This window comes from Sinocyclocheilus rhinocerous, unplaced genomic scaffold (genome assembly GCF_001515625.1).
Source record: "Sinocyclocheilus rhinocerous isolate Xijiao unplaced genomic scaffold, SAMN03320098_v1.1 scaffold1164, whole genome shotgun sequence".
Taxonomy (NCBI): Eukaryota; Metazoa; Chordata; class Actinopteri; order Cypriniformes; family Cyprinidae; genus Sinocyclocheilus; species Sinocyclocheilus rhinocerous.
The window spans coordinates 719,432-741,360 of NW_015643253.1; the positions used below are offsets into that span (position 1 = coordinate 719,432).

Genomic DNA, 21,929 nt, shown 5'->3' on the forward strand with positions numbered 1-21,929 from the left:
CTTTCGGCTTAGCATGATGCTCAGTATGCAAATCCACTGCCGTGTGTGAGTGCTCACGCGTCCGTCCAGTTGACAGCAGCATGCAAATGCGTCATCCCGTAATCCCAACATGAAACAAAGAGGACACAGCTCCCTCACCCGTCCTCATGGGAGACAAACGGGAATGAGTGGCAGTAAAGAGGAGGAGAGGTGACTGACCAGGATGCATTTGCCTTTAAGCCCCTAGCAGCAAACACGTTTGTGGTTGCGAGCGCATCACAGCACGTAGTCTTGCTCACGCGAGCACGGCAGAGCTTTCATATCTGCATAAACAATGTCAAACGGCTGTCACATCAAATAGCTGCATTTGCCTGTTCTGTCCCCTGTTGTTGATTTTGTGATGACTGTGTGGAAAAAGCACATGAGGGGCAGATGCGGTGATTGACAGCTGGCAGAGGCTTCTATGTTCCACTCAGCATTTTCCATAGCTGTGCCATTCTGCTGTCAGACTCACCCACGACGGGGTTTGGGTGATTAACCAATATCATTCCAGCAAGAGTGCTGTTGTACTGAATACCAGCATGGCTGCGGCTCAACCATATAGGTAAAAATAAAGATTTAAAGATTTAGAACATCACAATTGTAAGCAATTGTGTTATTATTGTGAAAACTAAAACTGAAAATGTAGTTGTTAACCAAAGTAAAAATAACTAACAATTTGGAATAACTGAACCTAAACTGAAATGCATTTTTATGCTGTTTTTATACTCCAAAAAGAACTAAAATAATATTAAATTGGTCAGAAATGAATTTTAGTTTTAGATATATGGTATATTAACTAGAAATCATAAAAACTCACCTGAATTAAAAATGAAAATGCTACTAAATGACACTAAGCTATAATTACACATTTGTAAATTATACCAGTTGGCAAATTAATACTAAAACTTAAACAAAAATAAAATAAACTAAAACTAGAAGCTTTATCATTCTGCTCTAGCTCCAATCCAGGTTTTACATTTTACCATGAGAAACCTGCTGTGAATGCTTCAGGAAAGAGAGAAAAATTACAGATTTGGAAAAACCCGCACCTGGCTAAACTTGGTTTTGGCCTGGAACACCACAAAACAAACAAACAAAAAAAGTCCCAATGCAGTTGCACTCTTGAAACCAGCACTAACGGTAGTGTAATTAAAATTAGAGTATGTTTGTGCATTGGACTGTGAGCGTCAAAAATCATGCTGTATGACAGGAGTAAAAAGTTGATGCTCCAGATGTTTCTTTTAAACCAGTCGTGCATGATTTATGAAGCGGCATACTTAATCAGACTGAAATTCAAACTATGTTGAAAGGAGTCAGTGTATAAAAAAACCACAGCGTGTCTTTTGAGTTATTCGAAGCATAGGAAATTAAATCAAAAGGTCTGCCGCAAAAGTGCTGAGTTACATGCCTCTCCTCATGTTCGATGCCCGTCAGCGCCCGTGATGCTTCCTCACCAGAGCCTTCATGCGGCGTCACGCACATCCACATTTTATTGATGTAATGCACAGGACTGCGGCGCAGCCTGAACGATAGGCTGTCATCGAGCTCCCGCCATCAGCACTGCTACAGACACGAATGACTCCATAAAACTGCTCAACCTTGACATTTCATTAAAAAACATTTGTATTTTTTCCATCTCTGCTAGTCTCGCTTTCAATACTCTATTCTCTGCGAATGCCAATTGGCGGGAGTTATTCACAAGGCTAGTTTCAACAGACAACTCATCTAATCATACATCCATGTCCTTTTTATCTGCCTTATAATGGATTTCCAGCATTATCACTTTCTTTTTAAGCAGCATTAAGTCCTGTGGTCAGAAAGGACGTTAAGTCCAGACAGAATTTTTACGCCTACTCATTCCAACAGTGACCGTATATGCACATTTATGATGGCAGGAGATATGGATTTAGATAGATCATTTTACAGCGCTCCCAGAACGGCTTGTTTGTGGTTGTTCAATTTAACCTTCTGGTCTGTAAGATTTGACCCCTGATTTATCAAAGTACACCACCAGCATGCATAAATTTAGATGCTGCTTTCTTCTCTGAAACGAGCAGATCTTATTTGCCGATACCATCTTTATCTCTGAGCCAAACAGAAGAAGATTATAAAGCATACTGCAGCATAAAGTTAACTAACCTTATTTTCTAGTTTGGAAATTGATTCAAAACAATGCTTTTTGCCATTCACATTGATTCATTGGGCAGATGTGTTTATCTGAAGTGATTTACAGTGCAATTCAATACTTTTTAGTATGTGCTAAAAAAACAAAACATACTAAGCTTCAGTGTGATTCTATGGAAGCTTGTTTCTGCCGCGGAATAAAAGTATAAAAAAGGTAAATGTGACTTTGTTCCCCTCACAATTCTTACTTTTTTCTCTGAATTCTGAGTTTACATCTCACAACTTCTGCCACAGAATAAAAATGTAAAAAAATCTTGAAAACTCTTCATTTATATCTCACAATTCTGAGCAAAAATAATATCGCAAAAAAAGTTGCAATTATCCTTTTTATTTTTTTATCCCATGGCACAAACAAGCTTCCATATGATTCCCAAGCAGGTGTACTTCCGCCCGTTTAAAGTTAATGAATACATTTAACATTTAACATTTTAACAGTTAAAATACATTTAACATTTACATTTAATTACTTTATTTCAACTAGGACTAAATATTCAGTCTGTCAATAGATTACATTAATTAATAACATCATGATTTTTCCGTTTTTTTTTTAAGGATGGAAAAAATTCATAGGCCTTATTCATGAAAACAAGCAGAATATATTTCAGTGTAAATTGAATGTAACAATTTAAAATTTAAATGATTTTGCACCAAAAATTATGGTATCAACGAAGGGTACCTGAACTTTACCAAAGTAAGGCAAGTCAGTGCACTTGGCAGCCATATTTGTAACATTACTGAGTAGCTGTAAAAATACATTTCAATAACATTTTTCAAAGCAGAAATAAAGTCTGACAACATTATATAATCATAAATTGTATAAAACATTCTCAAGCTGGTGCATCTAAATGCCAGTTGGCTCCTTTAACTGTAAGACAGGACTATAGATGGCATATTAAGAATAACAGATTCTCAGTTCTTCAGACTTAGACGGTCTCTGGCCTTGGAAACACTGAGCTAAAGAATCACGTAAAGCAGCAGGAAGCATTTTGATGAAATCTGAGGGCTCTCTGACCCTCCCATAGACAGCAAGGTAACTACCACGTTCAAGGTCCAGAAAAGTACCAAGATGATCGACAAAGTAGTCCGTGTGACATCAGTGGTTCAACTGTAAAGCAAAAAAGTATTCTCGTAGCTTCGTAACTTTACAGTTGAACCACTGATGTCACACGGACTACTTTGTCGATCATCTTGGTACTTTTCTGGACCTTGAACGTGGTAGTTACCTTGCCGTCTATGGGAGGGTCAGAGAGCCCTCAGATTTCATCAAAAATATCTTAAATTGTATTCCGAAGATGAACGAAGGTCTTACGGGTTTGGAACAACACGAGGGTGAGTAATTAATGACAGAATTTTCATTTTTGGGTGAACTAACCCTTTAACATAAAATATGATGCCTGCTACGTGAAAACTTCAGTCAGAACCATACAAAAAGTATTGATATCTGTTTCGGAATTCAACATTTCACTTCAGTGTCAACAATGTGAACAAGACATCTTATTTGCAGTATCTGACACCAAAATACACATGGACGAGCCATCATCCACAAGGTCATGTTGACTTCCGCTCAGCATGGCAATGCTGCTGATGGCCAGTCGATAGCGTCACGTCAGTGCAGTGCTTGACTGAAGTGCCAGCTGTCCGTCACTCAACAATTCCCTCAGTGGGTCACTAAGTGAGCTCTTATTGACATTGCCATGTCCAGCTGTATCCTCCCTCTACCTACAGCCTCAGTCCATCCCCTATCACTGAGACTATCGCTTTACACGGCCGGATTGGCAGATCCCACAGGATTGACAGCGACTCTCTGACCACTGGGGAGCAGAAAGACAACATCAGTCAGCTCTTTGCAAGTGCACTTTTTCACAAACAAGCCGTCCTGTTGAGTTTTAAATAAAAGTTTTAGGAGATAATACATTTAATGAATTTAAGGTGTAAGTCTAAATTTAAAAAGTAACAATACTGTATACTGTACACTGAGAATAGTTAAGAGTAGAATCCATTTTTACTCAGAAATTGCTAGTCAATTTTACAAATAGCCTAATTACTGCATATACTGCATGCATATTTTAAATTTGCATACTGCTCACAGTGCACATACTGCAGAAATAGCACATATGTTAGCATGCTATTCCCAACATAGCCCAAGACTTGTAAGTCTTGCCAACTACATGCAGTGTTACATCACCTTTACCTTAACAGTAACACACATGCTTCTCTTGAGCATACAAGTATGATGTTTGTCCAGCTTCTCCCAGCCCGTCTTCTGTAATCTAATTTTAGTTCGCAATTGTTTTCTCCCCAGTAGCGGTTGACACGGGGTAATGAAATTAAGCTCTATTACCTTCAGGGGCCATTCCACACAGAGAGGGGAAAACAGAGAAACAAAAACAAAAAAAACTGTCATCCTCTCCCAAAGCCAGGAGAGAAAAACGACCACATGCTGCACTAAAACATGCTGACTCATTTCAGTGAAGAACATGACATGCTTTTACAGACTTTAGGAATCACTTTGACATATTAGATTAAACTAAATACAACCACTTTTGAGAATAACACAAGAGAGAAGAGGTACAGAGAAAAACAAAGCCACGAAGATTGTGGCTGACGGCAAAACTTGACTACTTTTTCGTAAAAGTGAACATAAGCAACATAGTGTCTTGGTGTCATTCTGTGCAGCTATTGCCAAAATAATAGTTTTGGCTGTTTCTAATAAGCCACTGAAGGAGAAAATAAAATAAAAGACAGTGCTTTGGCTTAGCAGCTTGCGCAGATCATTAAGCCAGGGTGCTTATGGGAGAATTGCAGGTTCGATTCTGCATTATGTCCTAATCAGTTTCAGTATTTTCTCTTTCACTAAATGATTCTCTAAACGAATAAATGTCGCCACAATCCACTCTGACTCACATCTCACTGTTCTCATTCTAGTAAAAAAAAAAGGCAACTGTCAAAGCAGTGCAAATAAAACTGATGCGCATTATTCCTCAAGCAATATCTCTGCTATCATTTCATTTGTTCCTCAGCATTCAGATTTGCATGTGCTCCCTGTAACAGATCTCATTTCCAGACAAAGGCCTTCCTTTAACAATGATGCAACTCTCTGAAGCACCCTCTTGAAAAGGTCAGAGATGAAAAGAGGCTCGTCGATTGCCTGTAAACAATGTTGCTGTATGACTCAAGACATGTTTGACATCATCTGAATGGGATGCCGACAAGGGCTTTCGGGGCCTAGATTGGCTAAGACAAAACACAGATTCAGCCAAGCAAGTTTGTGTTCAGCCTTTCTGTCACACAAGATGCTATAGATGGTTGGCATGCAAATCAGTTTCTTCTGAGCAGGTGCGGTCATTAGTTTCCTGTCAGGAGAGAGCACATGGCCGTTTTCTACTCGACCTCCTGTTCATAAGGTGGACCTTCATTTACTATCATTCAGTTAGCATATGTTTATAAGACTCCAGGTTTGTACATACTGGACTACAAGGCTTCGAGTGCTGAATAATCCTAACTTAATTATGTCACAATTTGATTCCCAATTCGATTACGGTGTCATCCACCATAAACCGTCCTGCATCAATCATGTTTCCCATTAGCTTTCGATGGTATGGCCATTATGTGGTTAGATCATGCGGTTTAGTCTATATTTACTTCTGTTAGAGGGATTATAAAGTTGAAGTCAAGAAGGCTATGTGATTTATCACAGGATGCTTACAGGCAGCACGGGAGTCTGATCTGGATGTCGGAACGGATGTGCAATTATGCATGAGGTCTGTGGATCATTCAGGGAATTGTGTGCAAACTTGAACAGGAATATTGCTGGGGGGGGGGGGACTTAATTTTCAAGGTGATCCCAAGTGGAATATTTGGGTTAAAAAATTAGTTCAGCATATTTGAATCATAAATTAAGGCTTAAAGTTTAAATTAAATCATAATTTACTTACTTTATATGCTGCCTTAGTCTTTATGTGTACAATTCATCAATTCATAGTAGTACAAAGAGAAAAAAACATTTTGTTTTAATAATCTTTCATCAACTCTGAAACAATTCCTGGCATGATTCTGATATGAAATTTTTCACAACATAATTTGCCAATGGTTCACACCTTTTATTGTTTAATACTCTGTTATTCAAAGCCATTTCACTCAAATCATGTCACATTATGGAAATTAATGGGTTGGGAAAGCCATTTCACGATGACTATAAAGGTATTTTGGTGATTTGGTATGATTTAAAGGGGTGCATCCAAATATTGTCATTATTTTCTCTTTCCAAGCAAAATTACATTCTTTCCATGGAACTCAGGAAAATATTTGGAAAAAATGTCTCCAAAATTGCATACTTCCCTGGTAACAGTATGTGAACAGTAGTAAGTCCAAATTCACAGTATTCATAAAACAGTAGGCAAAAAGTCCCCGGACAATCTAGTATTTACAGTGAGATTCACATCTAATGGACACATCACTATACCCATAAGGCCATGGGAGAGGATTTGTGTATGGTAGTGATGCAACACAACTGACACTGGTAGGTCACATGAATGCCAATGTAGTACGTCTGGATTACAATCATACTATATAAAACTTTGTTTTTTTTTTGAGAGGTCTTGAAAGAAGTAGTACAAGCAGTGTTTGATTTTGGCCTCTTTGTTTTTTTTATTTGGTCCATACAATTAAATCAATGGATTCCAGTGTTTGGATCCTAACATTCTTTAAAATATCTTCCATTGTGTTCCACAAAAGAAAAAAGTCATACAGGTTTGTAAGGTAAGTAAAATGAACCCTTTAGGCCTGTTTACACCTGGTCATTTCATGCGTTTTCGCTGATCGGATATCTATCGGATTTGTTAAAACGTTTCCATTTACACTTGGCCACATAAATGTGTCGTCGCAAAACGGATATAAATCCGATCTTCAATTCCCGCGCTATATTTAAATTTAGATCTGACATATTTATATTTAAACCGAGTTCACGTCAACGAAATCAAAAGATAAGCCCTGCATTTGATTAAATATCAGCTCATTTCAAGATCAAAGACCGCAAATAGGAGAGCGCGGTGCATCAGCACTGGAAAGATAAGTTTGTCTTACTACTTTTAATGAAGATGATTGTGTGTTGACCGTCTGCGTATTACTTTGTTTCATTCGCGGCAGTTTGCATGTCGACTTGCTGAAGAGATACTCAGCTACTCGTCCACTGCGATGCGTGTTGCATTAGCGCAGTCATATCTGACTATAATGTCATATAGCTTATAACACGCTCTCACACGTTTATTATTTTAACATTTTGGGAGGAGTGAAATTTACATATGTGGTTTCAACAACCAGATGCATTTACACTGGGCCAGTTTAGTCTGGAATGCGGCCCAGACCACTTCCTGAAGTGGTTTGAGTGATCGGATTTATATCAGTCTCTAATGCGTTTCGGACAAACGCATGAAGTGACCAGGTGTAAACAGCCCCTTTAAGTCAGGGGTTCTCAACTCTGGCCCTCAAGGTCCACTTTCCTGCAGAGTTTAGCTCTAACCCTAATCAAACACACCTGAACAAGCTAGTCAAGGTCTTCAGAATTACTAGAAAGTTCCTTGCAGGTGTAGAACCCCTGCTTTACATATATCCTTATAGTATTCATTGCTAAAACAGTGGGTGATCACATAGAAGAGATTCAAATCCTGACTATACATTTCATCTTGAGGAAGCATAATCTCATCAGGTCCAGCCCTAAGGGAGCAGTCCATAATTTCAAGAATTCATGGCATATTCCAGTGTAAAAACTGCATTTGAAAGATCTGACATTTCAGGTCATGAATTCTGAGAAATCAAGCTTCAGTACAGTCTATATATTTCCCCCTCTTCGATTAAAAAGTATCTAATTGGTGAAGATCCTGTGCCACACATAATTACACTCTCTTCCCTTTAGAGACTTTGAAAGCGCACATTTGCTTGCAGTACAGCATTTACGGTCTGCTTTCTCATTCAGTGCTTGAGAGCGTGGGGAACAAAGATCTGGCAGAACCTGACACATCTGGAAGCCCAGCAGGTTACGAAACACAGAGATACAAAAACGACAAGAATATCAAACAAAAGGAGAGGGCCAACTACAGAGACTTCTCCTGGCCTGTTTCCAGAAGAGCTAGTGTCTAGTGTTCTGCGCTCTTGTACTCTCGTTGACATGCTTTTCTAGTTAATATACATTTTGAATGATGCTGACAGTCTGGATTAGCATCAGTCTGCAGATTGCATAAGAAGCTTTAAGAAACCCTTCCACAATCTCCAGACAACCAAGCATTCTTTCACACCTGCTAGGTAGATAAATATTTCAGAAAACGCACAATGGAAAGTAACCACTCAGTATGCGAAAGCTGCAACACATGTTTAAAGCAATTAAAAATTAGTTCATTTTTTAGTAAATATTCATACAGCAGAGTCTGTTTAGTAAAATAACAAATAAAATAATTTACTAAAGTCAAACCATACTTCTATACTGTACTTATTACAGAATGAAGTTGTGCAACACTCATGAAAAACTGCATAAACATGATTTTTTATAACCAGTAGCTCCGTAAAAACATTTAAGGGAAGATAAATTCAATACTTTGCTCTCTGAGGCATAACATGTTTCTCTCAACATGAGAGACCAAAGCTGCCATTCAGGTAGCAAACTGCATTTTATAATTTGCACCTAACTGAGAAAGGTTCACGACTTCATGTAAACCGCTTTCTCTCTTTCATTTCTCTTAACAGGTGAAGTCACTGACGACCACAAAGCTAAAACGTTGCATGGATATAACTCTTGTATAATCTATAGCAATTTATATGACTATACCTGAGCACTTATTGATTCAGAATGCATGCTGTTGCTTACATGCTCACTGACACTACCCCATTTCTACAACAACAAAGTCTATATTATTATGTAACAAAGATTATATGGGCTTCGACGTAAGAAACTAAAATTAGGCTGTACCCAAGTAAGCTTTCCATGAGATGTGTGGTGAAGTGTTTGTAGTCTGACTCAATGTTTAAATAACACTCTTGTTTTTTACACCACAATGTATTTTATAGTATGACTTGGCTAACTTCTCTTTAAACTCTTTTTAAAGGATCAATTTATAACATAACCTTGCTTGTTTCACACCAACTGTTCCAATGTTGTGAAGGCTCTGCTCAATTTTATTGAAGCAATATTGCAGTAAACCATATATAAAGGTCATAACTGAGCTTTCTCAAAGGACAGCAAAGTAACAGTTCCAAACCAACTTATAAGGGAGAGAAATACAACCAAACATGAAAGTTCAGATGGCACAGGTCTATCAAACACTCTGTGAAAAGTTTTATGAGACACAAATAGTACTTCTATGGTCGTTTCCACCTCAGAGTAAAAAAATAAAAAATTGTGATTTATAAAGTCACACCGAAATATAAAGCTGCCATAGTGAGAAATAAAGTTGCAATTACTACAGTCACATTGTGAAAAAGTCGCAATTACCTAAACAATAGTTTAACTGCAAGAGTCACAGTGTAAGATTAAGTCACCGTTACAAGAAACAAAGTTCCAAATTCTAGAAAGCCACATTGTGAGATGCAGTCACAATTACCCAAAACATTTGTTCAGTTGCAAGAGTCACAGTGTAAGATTAAGTCACACTTACAAGAAACAAAAGTTGCAACTACAATAAATAAAGTTGCATTGTGAAAAAGTTGCAAATACTAGAAATTCACATTCTGAGATGTAAAGTTGCAATTTCCCCAACAAATTGTTTAATTGTGAGAGTCACATTGTAAGATTAAGTCACAGTTACAAGGAACAAGTTGCAACTACAAGAAATATAGTTGCATTGCGAAAAATAAAGTTGCAAATACCAGAATATCACAATGTGAGATATTAAGTCCCCGAAACAGTTGCAATTGCGAGAAAGTCACATTATGAGATCAAGGGCCCTATTTTAACGATCTAAGCGCATGGTCTAAAGCGCACGGCGCAATTGCACTTAGGGCATGTCCGAATCTACTTTTGCTAGTTTAAGGATGGGAAAAATGGTCGGCGTGCCCGGCGCATGGTCTAAAAGAATTGTTCCTATTCTATTGCGTAACGTGCAATAAACCAAATCAGAGTCTCATCTCCCATTCCCTTTAAAAGCCAGTTGCACTTGCGCCATGGTGGAATTTGCAAGCAGAAAAACTGATCGCTTCACTAGCGAGGAATTGGATCTGCTTGTGCGCGTAATTCTGATACATGTAAAGACTATCCATTATGACATGTAGGCATTTTTATATTTATGTACACAGTAATAATCTTTTACATTTTAATCCTTTAATTTGTAATTTTAAAAAATGTTTGTGTGCTGCTGCGCATCCCTGTGTGTGTAATAAGCAAAGTGTGCGCGCGTTGTGCACCTGCCTATAGGCGCATATTACTAACACGCTCTTTAAATAACAAAAATAAAATATTGCGCCAGACTTCGGACCAGGTTTTTGTTGGTCAATGGCGCAGTCTATTTCAGTTGCCTCAAAATAGCAACGCGCCAGCAATGCGCCTGAACACACCTCGTTTTCAGACCAGCACACCCATGGGCGCACAAATGGGCGCAAATGCATTTGCTATTTAAACAACGTGGTGCAGGACGTGAAAATGACAACTGCGTCAGGCTGAAACTAGCAAAAAAGCCTGGCGCGGCAGTGCTCCAAGATAGGTCCCTAAGTCAGTTACGAAAAACAAATTTGCATCTACAGGGAAAAAAGTTGCATTGTGAGAAATAAAGTTGCAAATATGAGAAGGTCAAATTTTGTGATATAAAGTCACAATTACCGAAATTAATTGCAATTGTGAGAAATGAAGTCACATTGTAAGATAAAGTCACAGTTATGAGAAGCAAAGTTGCAACTGCAAGAAATAGTTGCACTGTGATGAAGTTGCAAATACAAGAAAGTCACATTGTCGCATTTTGAAGTCGCAATTACTGAAAACAGATGCAATTGTGAAAAATGAAGTCACATTGTGAGAAATAAAACTACAAATACAAGAAATAGTCACTCTGCGAGATAAAATGTTTAAAATCAACAAACAGAGTCACAAAGTCAAAGAATAGGTTGCAATTGCAAGAAATAGACATACACTGTATATAAAGATATAAAGTTGCAAATTGAGGAAATTTGAGAAAATCACAAAAGGCACAATTGCGAAAAGCAAACATCACAATTTTTCATAGATGAGGAAACCGGCTTCCATCCGCTCATGAAACCTGGCACTTTCAATTTAAGTAATAACAAACAAGCATCTGCTGAATATCCTGTCAGAGATGTGGGAATGATGAATTGCTGTTTCATAAAGATCTGACATTTTCTTTTTGATATGACTTTGATGAAAAAAAAGCTTGTAACACCTCATCTCTATTAGAAAGTAATAAAAGCTCTCTTACAGCATGCTCATCTAGTGGCGCATCTGCCCTGGAGGTGAACTCTGTGACCCTTTCAGTTGGCTGGCATAAGCCACCGTGCCTGGCGTTTTGGGCCTGCCACCTCTCCTATACTGTGAGAATTCAACTGTGAGATTAAAAAGAGCTAACGAACACAAATGTTGCGACTTACCCAGCTAACAGAGTCAACCCTGCCGTACACTCAAACGCTCACAGCAGGGCAAGTGCAGGGCATTATTGCAGGATTTATAAAGTTTTTGAACTTTGTATATGCAGTTATATTAATTTTCTATTTCAGTTTTGAATTCTGCTACAACAAACTACCAAATTCTAGATTGTCAAAAGAATACACAAGAACTCATTTAATAGTTAAAAGCATCCCATGGATCACCTGATGAAGCTGGCTGAAAAAAACAAAAGCTATGAATATATGAGAAGATAACGTAATAAAATAGAACATATTACAGTGTTTATAGAAGCGCTCATTGAAATGCATCATTTTGCCGAGCGTGTCCACGCCGTGCCCTTATCAGCTCTGAGTCATGTGTTTGACTTGCCTTATTTCTCGCCGCCCACAGATCTGCGGAGGATGACGGCAGGATTTATGGGAATGGCGGTGGCCATCATCCTCTTCGGCTGGATTATTGGGATGCTGGGATGCTGCTGGGACCGTGGCCTCATGCAGTATGTGGCAGGTCTGCTCTTCCTCATGGGAGGTAAGTCAACTCAAAACAAACCTACATGGACAATATAGGCTATTTACAGTATGTACACGAAAATGTCATAATGAGAAGTATTTAAAAAATGTAGGAACTCATGTCAAGTTAAATTGCATTTTTTATATATATATATATATATATATATATATATAAACACACATCCAAAATAAAAGTATGTGTTTACATATATGTGTGTACTGTGTATATTTATTATGTATATTTTGCATCATTTAAATCCTTTAAGTGCTACAGAATACAATAAATTTATGAAATATGCTTAAAAAAATTGCCCTTCTACTGCCCATAACTTCAAACAGGACTAAGTGACCTTGAAATTTTGGAAATTATAGGTTGTTCTCTAATTTTGATCTCCACTGTGTGTGTGTGTGTGTGTGTGTATATTGCATAAATAATGTGAGGATGTTAACATTTTCCCTGATGAACTAATTATTACAAATTATTAAATTATGCTTCATGAATGAATGAAATTTGGTCAAAATTCAACTTATTCATTTAGATTATTTTGGCACAATTTATAAAACCTAGATGTAATGTAATATGAATCAATAGCTTTTCACCTTGAAAAAACTCCTGCATCTATTGCTCCATCAAACTTGTCCAAGCTGGAAGTAGATTTGGAATCTATGATAAGTGATTTTGTCAAAAAAAAAAAAACTGCGACAAATTTTTGGACAATAAAAAAAAATAAAAAATTTATGTAATGGGCTTTACACTGCTAGGTTTCCCAGCCCTGATCCTGAAGGCACACATTTTGGATGTCTGACTTGTCTGACCCAGTCTCTACTAACGAGCTGTTGATGAGTTGTATCAGGTGTTTGATTAGGAGGATTTTGAAAAAAAATGTGTAGTGTTGATGTGCCTTGGGTTGGGAAACACTGCAATAATTTACCTGAATGGGAAAACTTCTCTCAAATGTGTTTCCATTCGGGTTATTTTGAAAAAATAAAAATAAAATAATAATCCCATAAAGTCTATTAAATAAAATATCAACATAATGAAGAGAATACACTTTAGTAATAACAAGCAAATGACTTTAAATGCTTTTGGAATACTTCACAGAATAATCATAAATGAATATATTGTTAGTTTAAGAAACATTTAATTAAAAAAAATCACATATATAAATATATAATATTATACATAGCCTACACATCCATACGTATACTATTTTATATAATTATATATAATTAAACTGAATTTATTAAAAATATTTTAATAAAGTCTTGTATATTTATTACATAAAATCACACACACACACTCTAAAGTAAGACTAAAGTAAGTAACATGCTAACATCCACTCTCAGCAATACTGTGTGCTAAGCTCACATATATAAATATATAATATTATACATAGCCTACACATCCATACGTATACTATTTTATATAATTATATATAATTAAACTGTGAATTTATTAAAAATATTTTAATAAAGTCTTGTATATTTATTACATAAAATCACACACACACACTCTAAAGTAAGACTAAAGTAAGTAACATGCTAACATCCACTCTCAGCAATACTGTGTGCTAAGCTCAGTGTCCTAGTCAATTCCTACGCAAGTCACCCCATGACTGCATTAATTAATGAGTGACAGCCAGGAAGCCGGCATTAAAGCAATTATGTAATATCAATTAGCTCCTGATCTCTTATCTCACTTTACGCCAACCAATATCGAGGCTCTCGACAGCGAGCATCGCTTTGTTTTTTTGAATGCACCCACAAGCTCATAACCTCACTACACAGATGCTCACACCAAGCAACACAGCCTGTGGCCTCGTTACCTTGCATTCTGATATTCTGTTAACGCCCGTCGAGCAGAGGAAGCGGCTGACTTGTTTTGCGTCATTCTCTCCGCTCCCATAAGTGCGGCGGCGGCGCAATTAAGGTGTGCGCTGGATTAATGCGATGCCCTGCGCCTGAATAATGAGATGGCAATTAAAAAGCCAATTAAGATGCTAAATTATAAAGGCAGAAGGAGTGCTGAGGGTCAGATTATGGCAGGATGAATCCCCTCTGAAAGTTCTTTCGGTCACATGGTGCGGGAAAATTAGTTTGTTAGAGCTCTTTATCAACTAACATGTTATGACAGCGTCATTGTAGCAAAGTTCATAGTTCGGGAAGAAGGAGGCGGGAACCGGCGAACACTCAATGAAATCTTTAATAAAATAAACAAACACAAAATAGCACGACAGCCCCTCGCGGACGACTGTGGCGCACAAACAAAACCAAAACACAAAATAAAGTCCAGGCCTGATCCTCTCTCCTCCAACACTGTCGTCACTCCTCCCTTTTATCCTTCCGGAGCTCCTCCGTGAGACTCGAGACCGATGAGTGGCGCAGGTGTCGCGCATTAACAATAACTCCACCGGCCTCGCTCCGTTCCCACGGCTCTCGGCCCCGCCCCTCTCGTCACAGTCATCTATACAGGGCTCGACTTGCAGATAAAGCTTGTAATATATGTAACAAGGCTTGAGAAAGGGGAGTTGTGAATATGCCGAGTCTGCAACTGCATGATGGAATGTCTCTGCAATGTTATGTAATGACAACCTTATCTTAAGTATAACACAGCCAATGCAGCACCGCATGTTAAAAATAGGCTAAAATGAATTGTAATCAATGACCGTGTATAGACTGGAAGCTGCCGCTGCAAATTCACTTACAATTATCAATGGATTTCTAGATTCTCTTCAGCCAAACAGGCTGATTTGGTGTTCAAGAAACATTTCTTATCAGGAACTCTGATCAAAAAAACAGCATATACAGTATCTCACAGAAGTGAGTATATCCCTCACATTTTTGTAAATGTTTTATTATATCTTTTCATGTGACAACACTGAAGATATGACACTTTGCTACAATGTAAAGAAGTGAGTGTACAGCTTGTATAACAGTGTAAATTTGCTGTCCCCTCAAAATAAATCAACACACAGCCATTAATGTCTAAACCAGTGGTTCCCAAACCTGTCCTGGAGGACCCCCTGCCCTGCACATTTTGTATGTCTCCCTAATCAGACACACCCAATTTAGTTCTTGCAGTCTCTACTAACAAGCTGATGAGTGGAATCAGGTGTGTTAGATAAGGGAGACATACAAAAGGTGCAGGGCAATATAAGTTACGCCTTCTTTCTTTGCGTGAATATTTGGGCGGCGTTATGCAAATCTTCCGAGATCGTGACGTAGGTATGTGGGGGTGTGTTAGAACGAGCCGTTTTAGGTAGGCGTGGTTGACTCTTAACTTTTATAAAGAATATCTCTTTGGATTTGAGACTTTAGTCTTTGCAACTTTACAGATCTTCTTTATGCACCAAGAGCTTGTAACACTCCAAAGAGAAAGGAAAAATTGAAATCGCATCATATGACCCCTTTAATGGCTGTGTGTTGAGTTATTTTGAGGGGACAGCAAATGTACACTGTTATACAAGCTGTACACTCACTACTTTACATTGTAGCAAAGTGTCATTTCTTCAGTGTTGTCACATGAAAAGATATAATAAAATATTTACAAAAATGTGAGGGGCGTACTCACTTCTGTGAGATACTGTATATCTGAAATACTGTAGAATTTTTTTGTAACACTAAATGTTACTGTCACGTTTAATTAATTTAATGCATCTTTGCTGAATTAACATATTAATTTATTAAACTAAATAAATAAAATCTTACTGACCCCAAAGTTTTGAACGGTAGTAGATTTAAACGACTTCTGTCTCATCAAAGCCAGCTTGTGATGTTTTTGTTCTCCAGTCCTCTAATTTCAGTCATATTTATTTGCATGTATATGCAGTCATAGCAATTCTAAAGTTATCACATTTATATAATCAGGAAAGTCAATAGAGACCAAAACTAAAGTAGAATGCACAGTTATACACCTATTTTAACATTGCTGAAGTGTAACGTTGAGCTCACAGCGAAATGGTTGGTGAACTAAACTTATCTTTAAAAAACTTGGTCATGCTGAATAAGGCATTAATATGTGCTTAATAAGAAACAGCCAGTATGCTAGTTATATCCATGCTAATAAGCAGCTAGTTAATAGTGAGAATTGGTCCCTAAAGTGTTACAAAAATCTTCTTAATTAAAAAAAATTCTATTTACCCAATATCTGTGTTTGCTGTGCTATTTTTATATAAGTTTTTTTTTGCTGCTAATTAAAATATTAGCTTAGCATGTAAGACCACTATTTGTACAAGTCACAAGACAGCAGGGGTTCTCAACCCTACTTAAACACACCTGAACAAGCTCATCAAGGTCTTCAGGATCACTAGAAAGCTACAGGCAGGTGTGTTTGATTTGGGCTGGAGCTAAACTCTGCGGGACAGTGGACCTCGAGGGCCAGAGTCGAGAATTACTGCTCTTCACTGATTTCCACAGAACTGAATCCCTGAATTTCTCTCAAAATCAGCACAGCAAATGTATTCAACTTCAGTTGGGATGCTGAGGCATACAGCAAAGGCAACTTATCCAGTTTTAGGATCAAAGCTACTGAAGTATTCTGATGATTGTCTTTCTCTTTTTCAGGCACATTTTGCATCATTTCCTTGTGCACCTGTGTAGCAGGCATCAATTTCGAACTGTCCCGTTACCCTCGCTACATGTACGGCCTCCCAGACGACATCAGTCACGGTTACGGCTGGTCAATGTTCTGCGCCTGGGGAGATCCTGCACAGGAAAACGTTTGTTCTGTCAAAGTTGTGACTTTCGTGAGCACAAGAAAACGGTGACGAATGAAGCAAAAAAAACAAACAGTATTGCTCATTCCGATGCCGCAAGGATGGATATTGACATGTAGGCTGACCCTAAAAAATGCCAAACATGGAGACTACTGTATTTGTATCTGGACGGCACCATGTGCAAGTATGGAGGTCCAGTGCCAATGTTTGAAGCCCAGGAGTTCAGAGTAATCAGGAGCACCAGGACCAAGTTTCTTTCACATCTTTGATGCAGTTTGGATCTGTTGTGTCTAAACCCGCCGATTGGTCTCGGACTCTTGGGATGTGGCTAAAGGATCCGCTCGTGCGTAAATGAGGAAGACTTCAGGAATTGGAGATGCCTGCTCATGACGTTATGTTGCTATTGCTGTACAGCAAATTGTAAAGAGAAAAATAATACCTATAATATTCCAGAAGAGAAAAAAAAATCCTAACAGGAAAGACATTTTTTGGAGCATTTTCCATGTTTCATTTCTTATTCATGTCCATATGGTATCAGCGGACATTTCTAACATGCTCTCGGTTTTATTATGTAAAGGATCCGCTCGTGCGTAAATGAGGAAGACTTCAGGAATTGGAGATGCCTGCTCATGACGTTATGTTGCTATTGCTGTACAGCAAATTGTAAAGAGAAAAATAATACCTATACTATTCCAGAAGAGAAAAAAAAATCCTAACAGGAAAGACATTTTTTGGAGCATTTTCCATATTTCATTTCTTATTCATGTCCATATGGTATCAGCGGACATTTCTAACATGCTCTCGGTTTTATTATGTGCTTCTTTCTTTGTTTTTTAGTAATTACGGTCATCATCAGTTTGAATGAGTGTGTAGGAAGTGTGCAAATTCTTTAGCTACAATCAATATAGTATGTGTGTGAGAGTGTTTTGCGGTCTCCATACAAAAAAGGTAACATAAAAAAAAAAAATGCATAAAATCAAAAACCTGCCTTGGGGGAAATCAGGTAGGCTTTTGTTCAACCAAGAATTACTGGAAAGGAAAGATTCCATATCCTGTTTTAGACAGCCGACCACTTTGTCCCTGTAGACACGACTGACGTAGTACGCAGAGAGACAGAAAGACAACTCAACATCACACTGATACTGCCTTAAGCTTGTCTGGAAGGAGGCATTTATGCCATTTGATGGGAACGCATGCTGACTTCTCTTCTGAAAGCATCTATGCGCTGACAAAAGAAATCCTCATTTGAATCCAACTTCCTGCTCTGTTTAACCATGCGTCTATTTACTTAAAGGGAACTCCCGAAACAGGACGTGGTATGTAAGTGCCTCCTGATTACATGAGACAGCAGTGGTGCACAAAAGAGGTACATCTGTGGAATCGTGACCTCGACATGGAGGATGGGTGGCAAGCACAAGCTCTCAAGCTGTTTGCATTATTTCTCTTCTCACGCATTCGTTTTCAAAATCTGAAACATTTTATTATCCATTTCACATTCTATAAACAACACATAAACAATCACTTGAGCAGCCATAAAACGGCGCACTACAATGGGACACGCGTTGAGGGTCACTGGCGAATCGGCACACTCAATCATGCCAAAAACCTACACTAGGAGATTTAGCTTTGTCGCAAAACCATGTTTACAGATTTCTAGAAGGGAGATTTGCCAAAAAATACCTGCCAGGTCTCTTTCATAGACTTCCTCACATAGAGTTCCTCCATAGAGGAATTCCAGAGAGTTCATGACGGCCAGCAGATCCACTAGCAGTTAGCCTGGTGTCCATTTAAGTCTGTCAGTAAAAGAAAGGGCACTTACATATTTAAAGACTATGAAATATCCATGTTTATTGACTTTTAAGTCATATATATGTACTGGTGTACTCCTAAACATTGACAAAGCCAACCTTTAGCAGATTTAATGGGTCACGGAAAGACTCCGACTCACATCATCATAGAAAACCTAGGAATATCAGGTAATTGTGATTTCCAGCCCTGGAAAAGTAATGGAATTAATCAAAAGTCATGAAATGTCAAGAATTTCTATAGTGGATGTATAGTAAGACCCTGCACAAAAATATTTCATTGCCCATACATTGCTCTTCATGAGTACAATCCTTCTCATTTTATTTTTTATTCATTAAAAAAATCCTTAAAGCTGCAGTCCGTAACTTTTTTTGTGTTCAAAATTAACAATTTATATAATAAGCGAGTACACCATTAATCCATTTTCAAAACAGTGTTTTTGGCTTATCCAGAATCCCTACGGTACACCTATAATAAATGTTTATATTCGGACTATTTAGACTGATTCGGGTAGGTACCGCTGCGGAGTAACCCAGTACCTGCGTGATTCGCCATAGACATAAACAGAGAGAAGTAGCTCCGGCTACAATGTTCTTCCGCAAGACGCATGCAGTTCTGTTTATTAACCGCTAGAGCGCCAAAAGTTACGGACTGCAGCTTAAAATAACAAAGGACCAAAAAAAAAAAAGTCATGAAAATGTCAAAAGTTGTGGGAAAACTCATTTAAAATGTATCATTTTTCTCTTCTGGCATAACCTGCCTGTAAGTTGCTAGTAATCCTGTAGATGTTGACTAAAGGGATAACTCACCCAAAAAAATGAAAATTCTGTCATCATTTGAAAAGAAATGGGGGGCAATTGTTTGGTTACCAACATTCTTCAAAATGTCTTCTTTGTGTTCAACAGAAGAAAGAAACTTATACAGGTTTGGTTTTTGGGTGAACTATCCCTTTAACAGGTGCATTTCATTTTAATTGAAGCTAAACAACCTAAATCATAAATATCACCTGCTTCCAAATAGCAATAGTAAGAAACAAAGCATCGTTGGTCACACTGGTGCTCAGTTCCTTTAACAAGTTCATTCATTTTGAGAGTTTTCATTGCGTTCATTCGTGAAACAAGCTGCCAAATGAAGTTTTGCAGAGCATATGATACATCCCAGCACTTCTTCCAAAACAATTTTATGGGATCATTATGGGATCAGCTCACTGAAAACTCTCCTTCTCTACTTTGCGTTGATGAAATATGGGTTCAGCAGCCTTCATGGGAAGCATTCAGAAGAGGTTTCTGACATATTTATGGGCGCTTTAGGTGATTTGTGTGGCAGCATTCAAGTAAAAAGACTTTTAAGAAAAAAAAAAAGAGAGAGAAAATAATTCTGTTAAAACTGTGGAATGTAAAATCATTACAAAAATAAAATCTCATTGTTGTGTTTATTTGTATTGTATATTTACCTTTGCATTGTACTTGCCTTTATTATTATTATTTCCAGGCATTTAAAAAGTAAAAAACAAAAAAAACTTTACAATATTGTTCAATTGGTTAACATTACAGCATTAGTTATGAAAAATTATCACGCATTTTAATCAGAGGCGGACAGTAACTAAGTACATTTACTTGAGTATTGTACTTAAGTACACTTTTTGAGTATCGGTACTTTACTTGAGTATTATTTTTTCTGGGAACTTATAACTTTAACTTCACTACATTTGAAAGACAAATATTGTACTTTTCACTTCACTACATTTCTATCAAGGTCCTCGAAGTAGAAAGTCGTTACACAGTGGTTCCCAATCCTGGTTCTGGAGAACCCCCAACACTGCACATTTTAGATGTCTCCCTATTCAAATTTTAAAAGCAAGTACTTCTGTACTTTTACTTAAGTAAAAATCTGTCTTTACAACTTTTACTTGTAATGGAGTAATATTTGACCAGCAGTATCTGTACTTTCACTCAAGTAATGGAGTTGAGTACTTTGTCCGCCTCTGATTTTAATGGTTAATGGTAATTTATAAATACGCTTGTTCATTGTTAATTCATTTTTGTACATATATGTTAATTCATACAATTGAAAAACCTAGATTTATAACTGCTGTAAAAGTATTGTTTGTTTTTAATTCCTGGTACCTAATGCATTAACTAAAAAAAATCATTAACCAAAATAATAAAATAGGCAAGAAAAAAAAAAAAAAGAAAAAGACAGGACGGCAGTCTAGCGAGACATAAAGATCAGTGAAGTTCACTTGCTGACATTTAAGGCAAGTAAAATCACCATGGCAACAAATCAACTGTGCAAACCGTTGAAACGGATCCAGAGAAAGCAGAGAGAGAAAAGTACACGGATGAAAAATAGAGGGCAAACTCATCAAATGTGTTAACAGCGAGCCGAGTCTGAGGGAAGCCTTCATGATTGAGGCAATAACTAACTAGCTCTCGTATTAGATATGTTGGTTAAGAAAGTACAAACAAAAACAGCTTACAGGCTGATTTAAAGAGATGAAAAGCCTGTTTGAGGCTTGATGAATACTTCATGAATGCATTTAGAGCGAGTGCGCTGCTATGAATAACCACCTCTGATTAGGATGGGCCCGTGTGTTCTCCATTAGGCCTCTTGAGACAATGAGTATTGACCCTGCTGTTGATGACGGGCCACAGAAACACAAGCGCTTTAACTTGAGAGCATTTAGATCACTTCTCTGAGACGCCCAGACCAATGCTTCTCAACTGGTGGGGAGAGACTCAGAAATGGGTCACAGGTCTGTTCTGAAGGGGAAAAACAATGCAAAATGCAATTTTGACAGTTTGAGATCCACATGGTCCAAATTAAATTTAATTTAGGACTTCACTCGCAACAAACATAAACATGCAGCCCACGTTGAAATCAATTATTGGATGAGAGCATGAAACCATCAATAATAAAAAAACACATTTATAAACCAACAACACAAACTATTAAGGGTACTGAGCTTCGCATTAAAAATTGTGTTCAGTGGTTTCATTTTCATTTGTTCAAGAAAAACACTACTGTGTTGGATGTCGATAAATGATTGTGATTCAGATTCCTCTTAAAGATTCAGGTCAATGTTTATAAAATATAAGT

At 37.6% G+C, this 21,929-nt stretch overlaps 1 protein-coding gene across 1 annotated transcript in view; it reads left to right on the top strand.

Moving 5' to 3' along the window:
- Window positions 1-17,075, top strand: part of LOC107757211 (transmembrane protein 178B-like) — a 79,502-nt gene extending 62,427 nt beyond the window's left edge. Inside the window, exons 4-5 of the mRNA XM_016574627.1 lie at window positions 12,191-12,328; window positions 16,873-17,075. Of these exons, the coding sequence (XP_016430113.1) occupies window positions 12,191-12,328; window positions 16,873-17,075 (341 nt within the window). The remainder of the gene's footprint in view (window positions 1-12,190; window positions 12,329-16,872) is intronic.
- The last annotated feature ends 4,854 nt before the right edge of the window (window positions 17,076-21,929 follow it).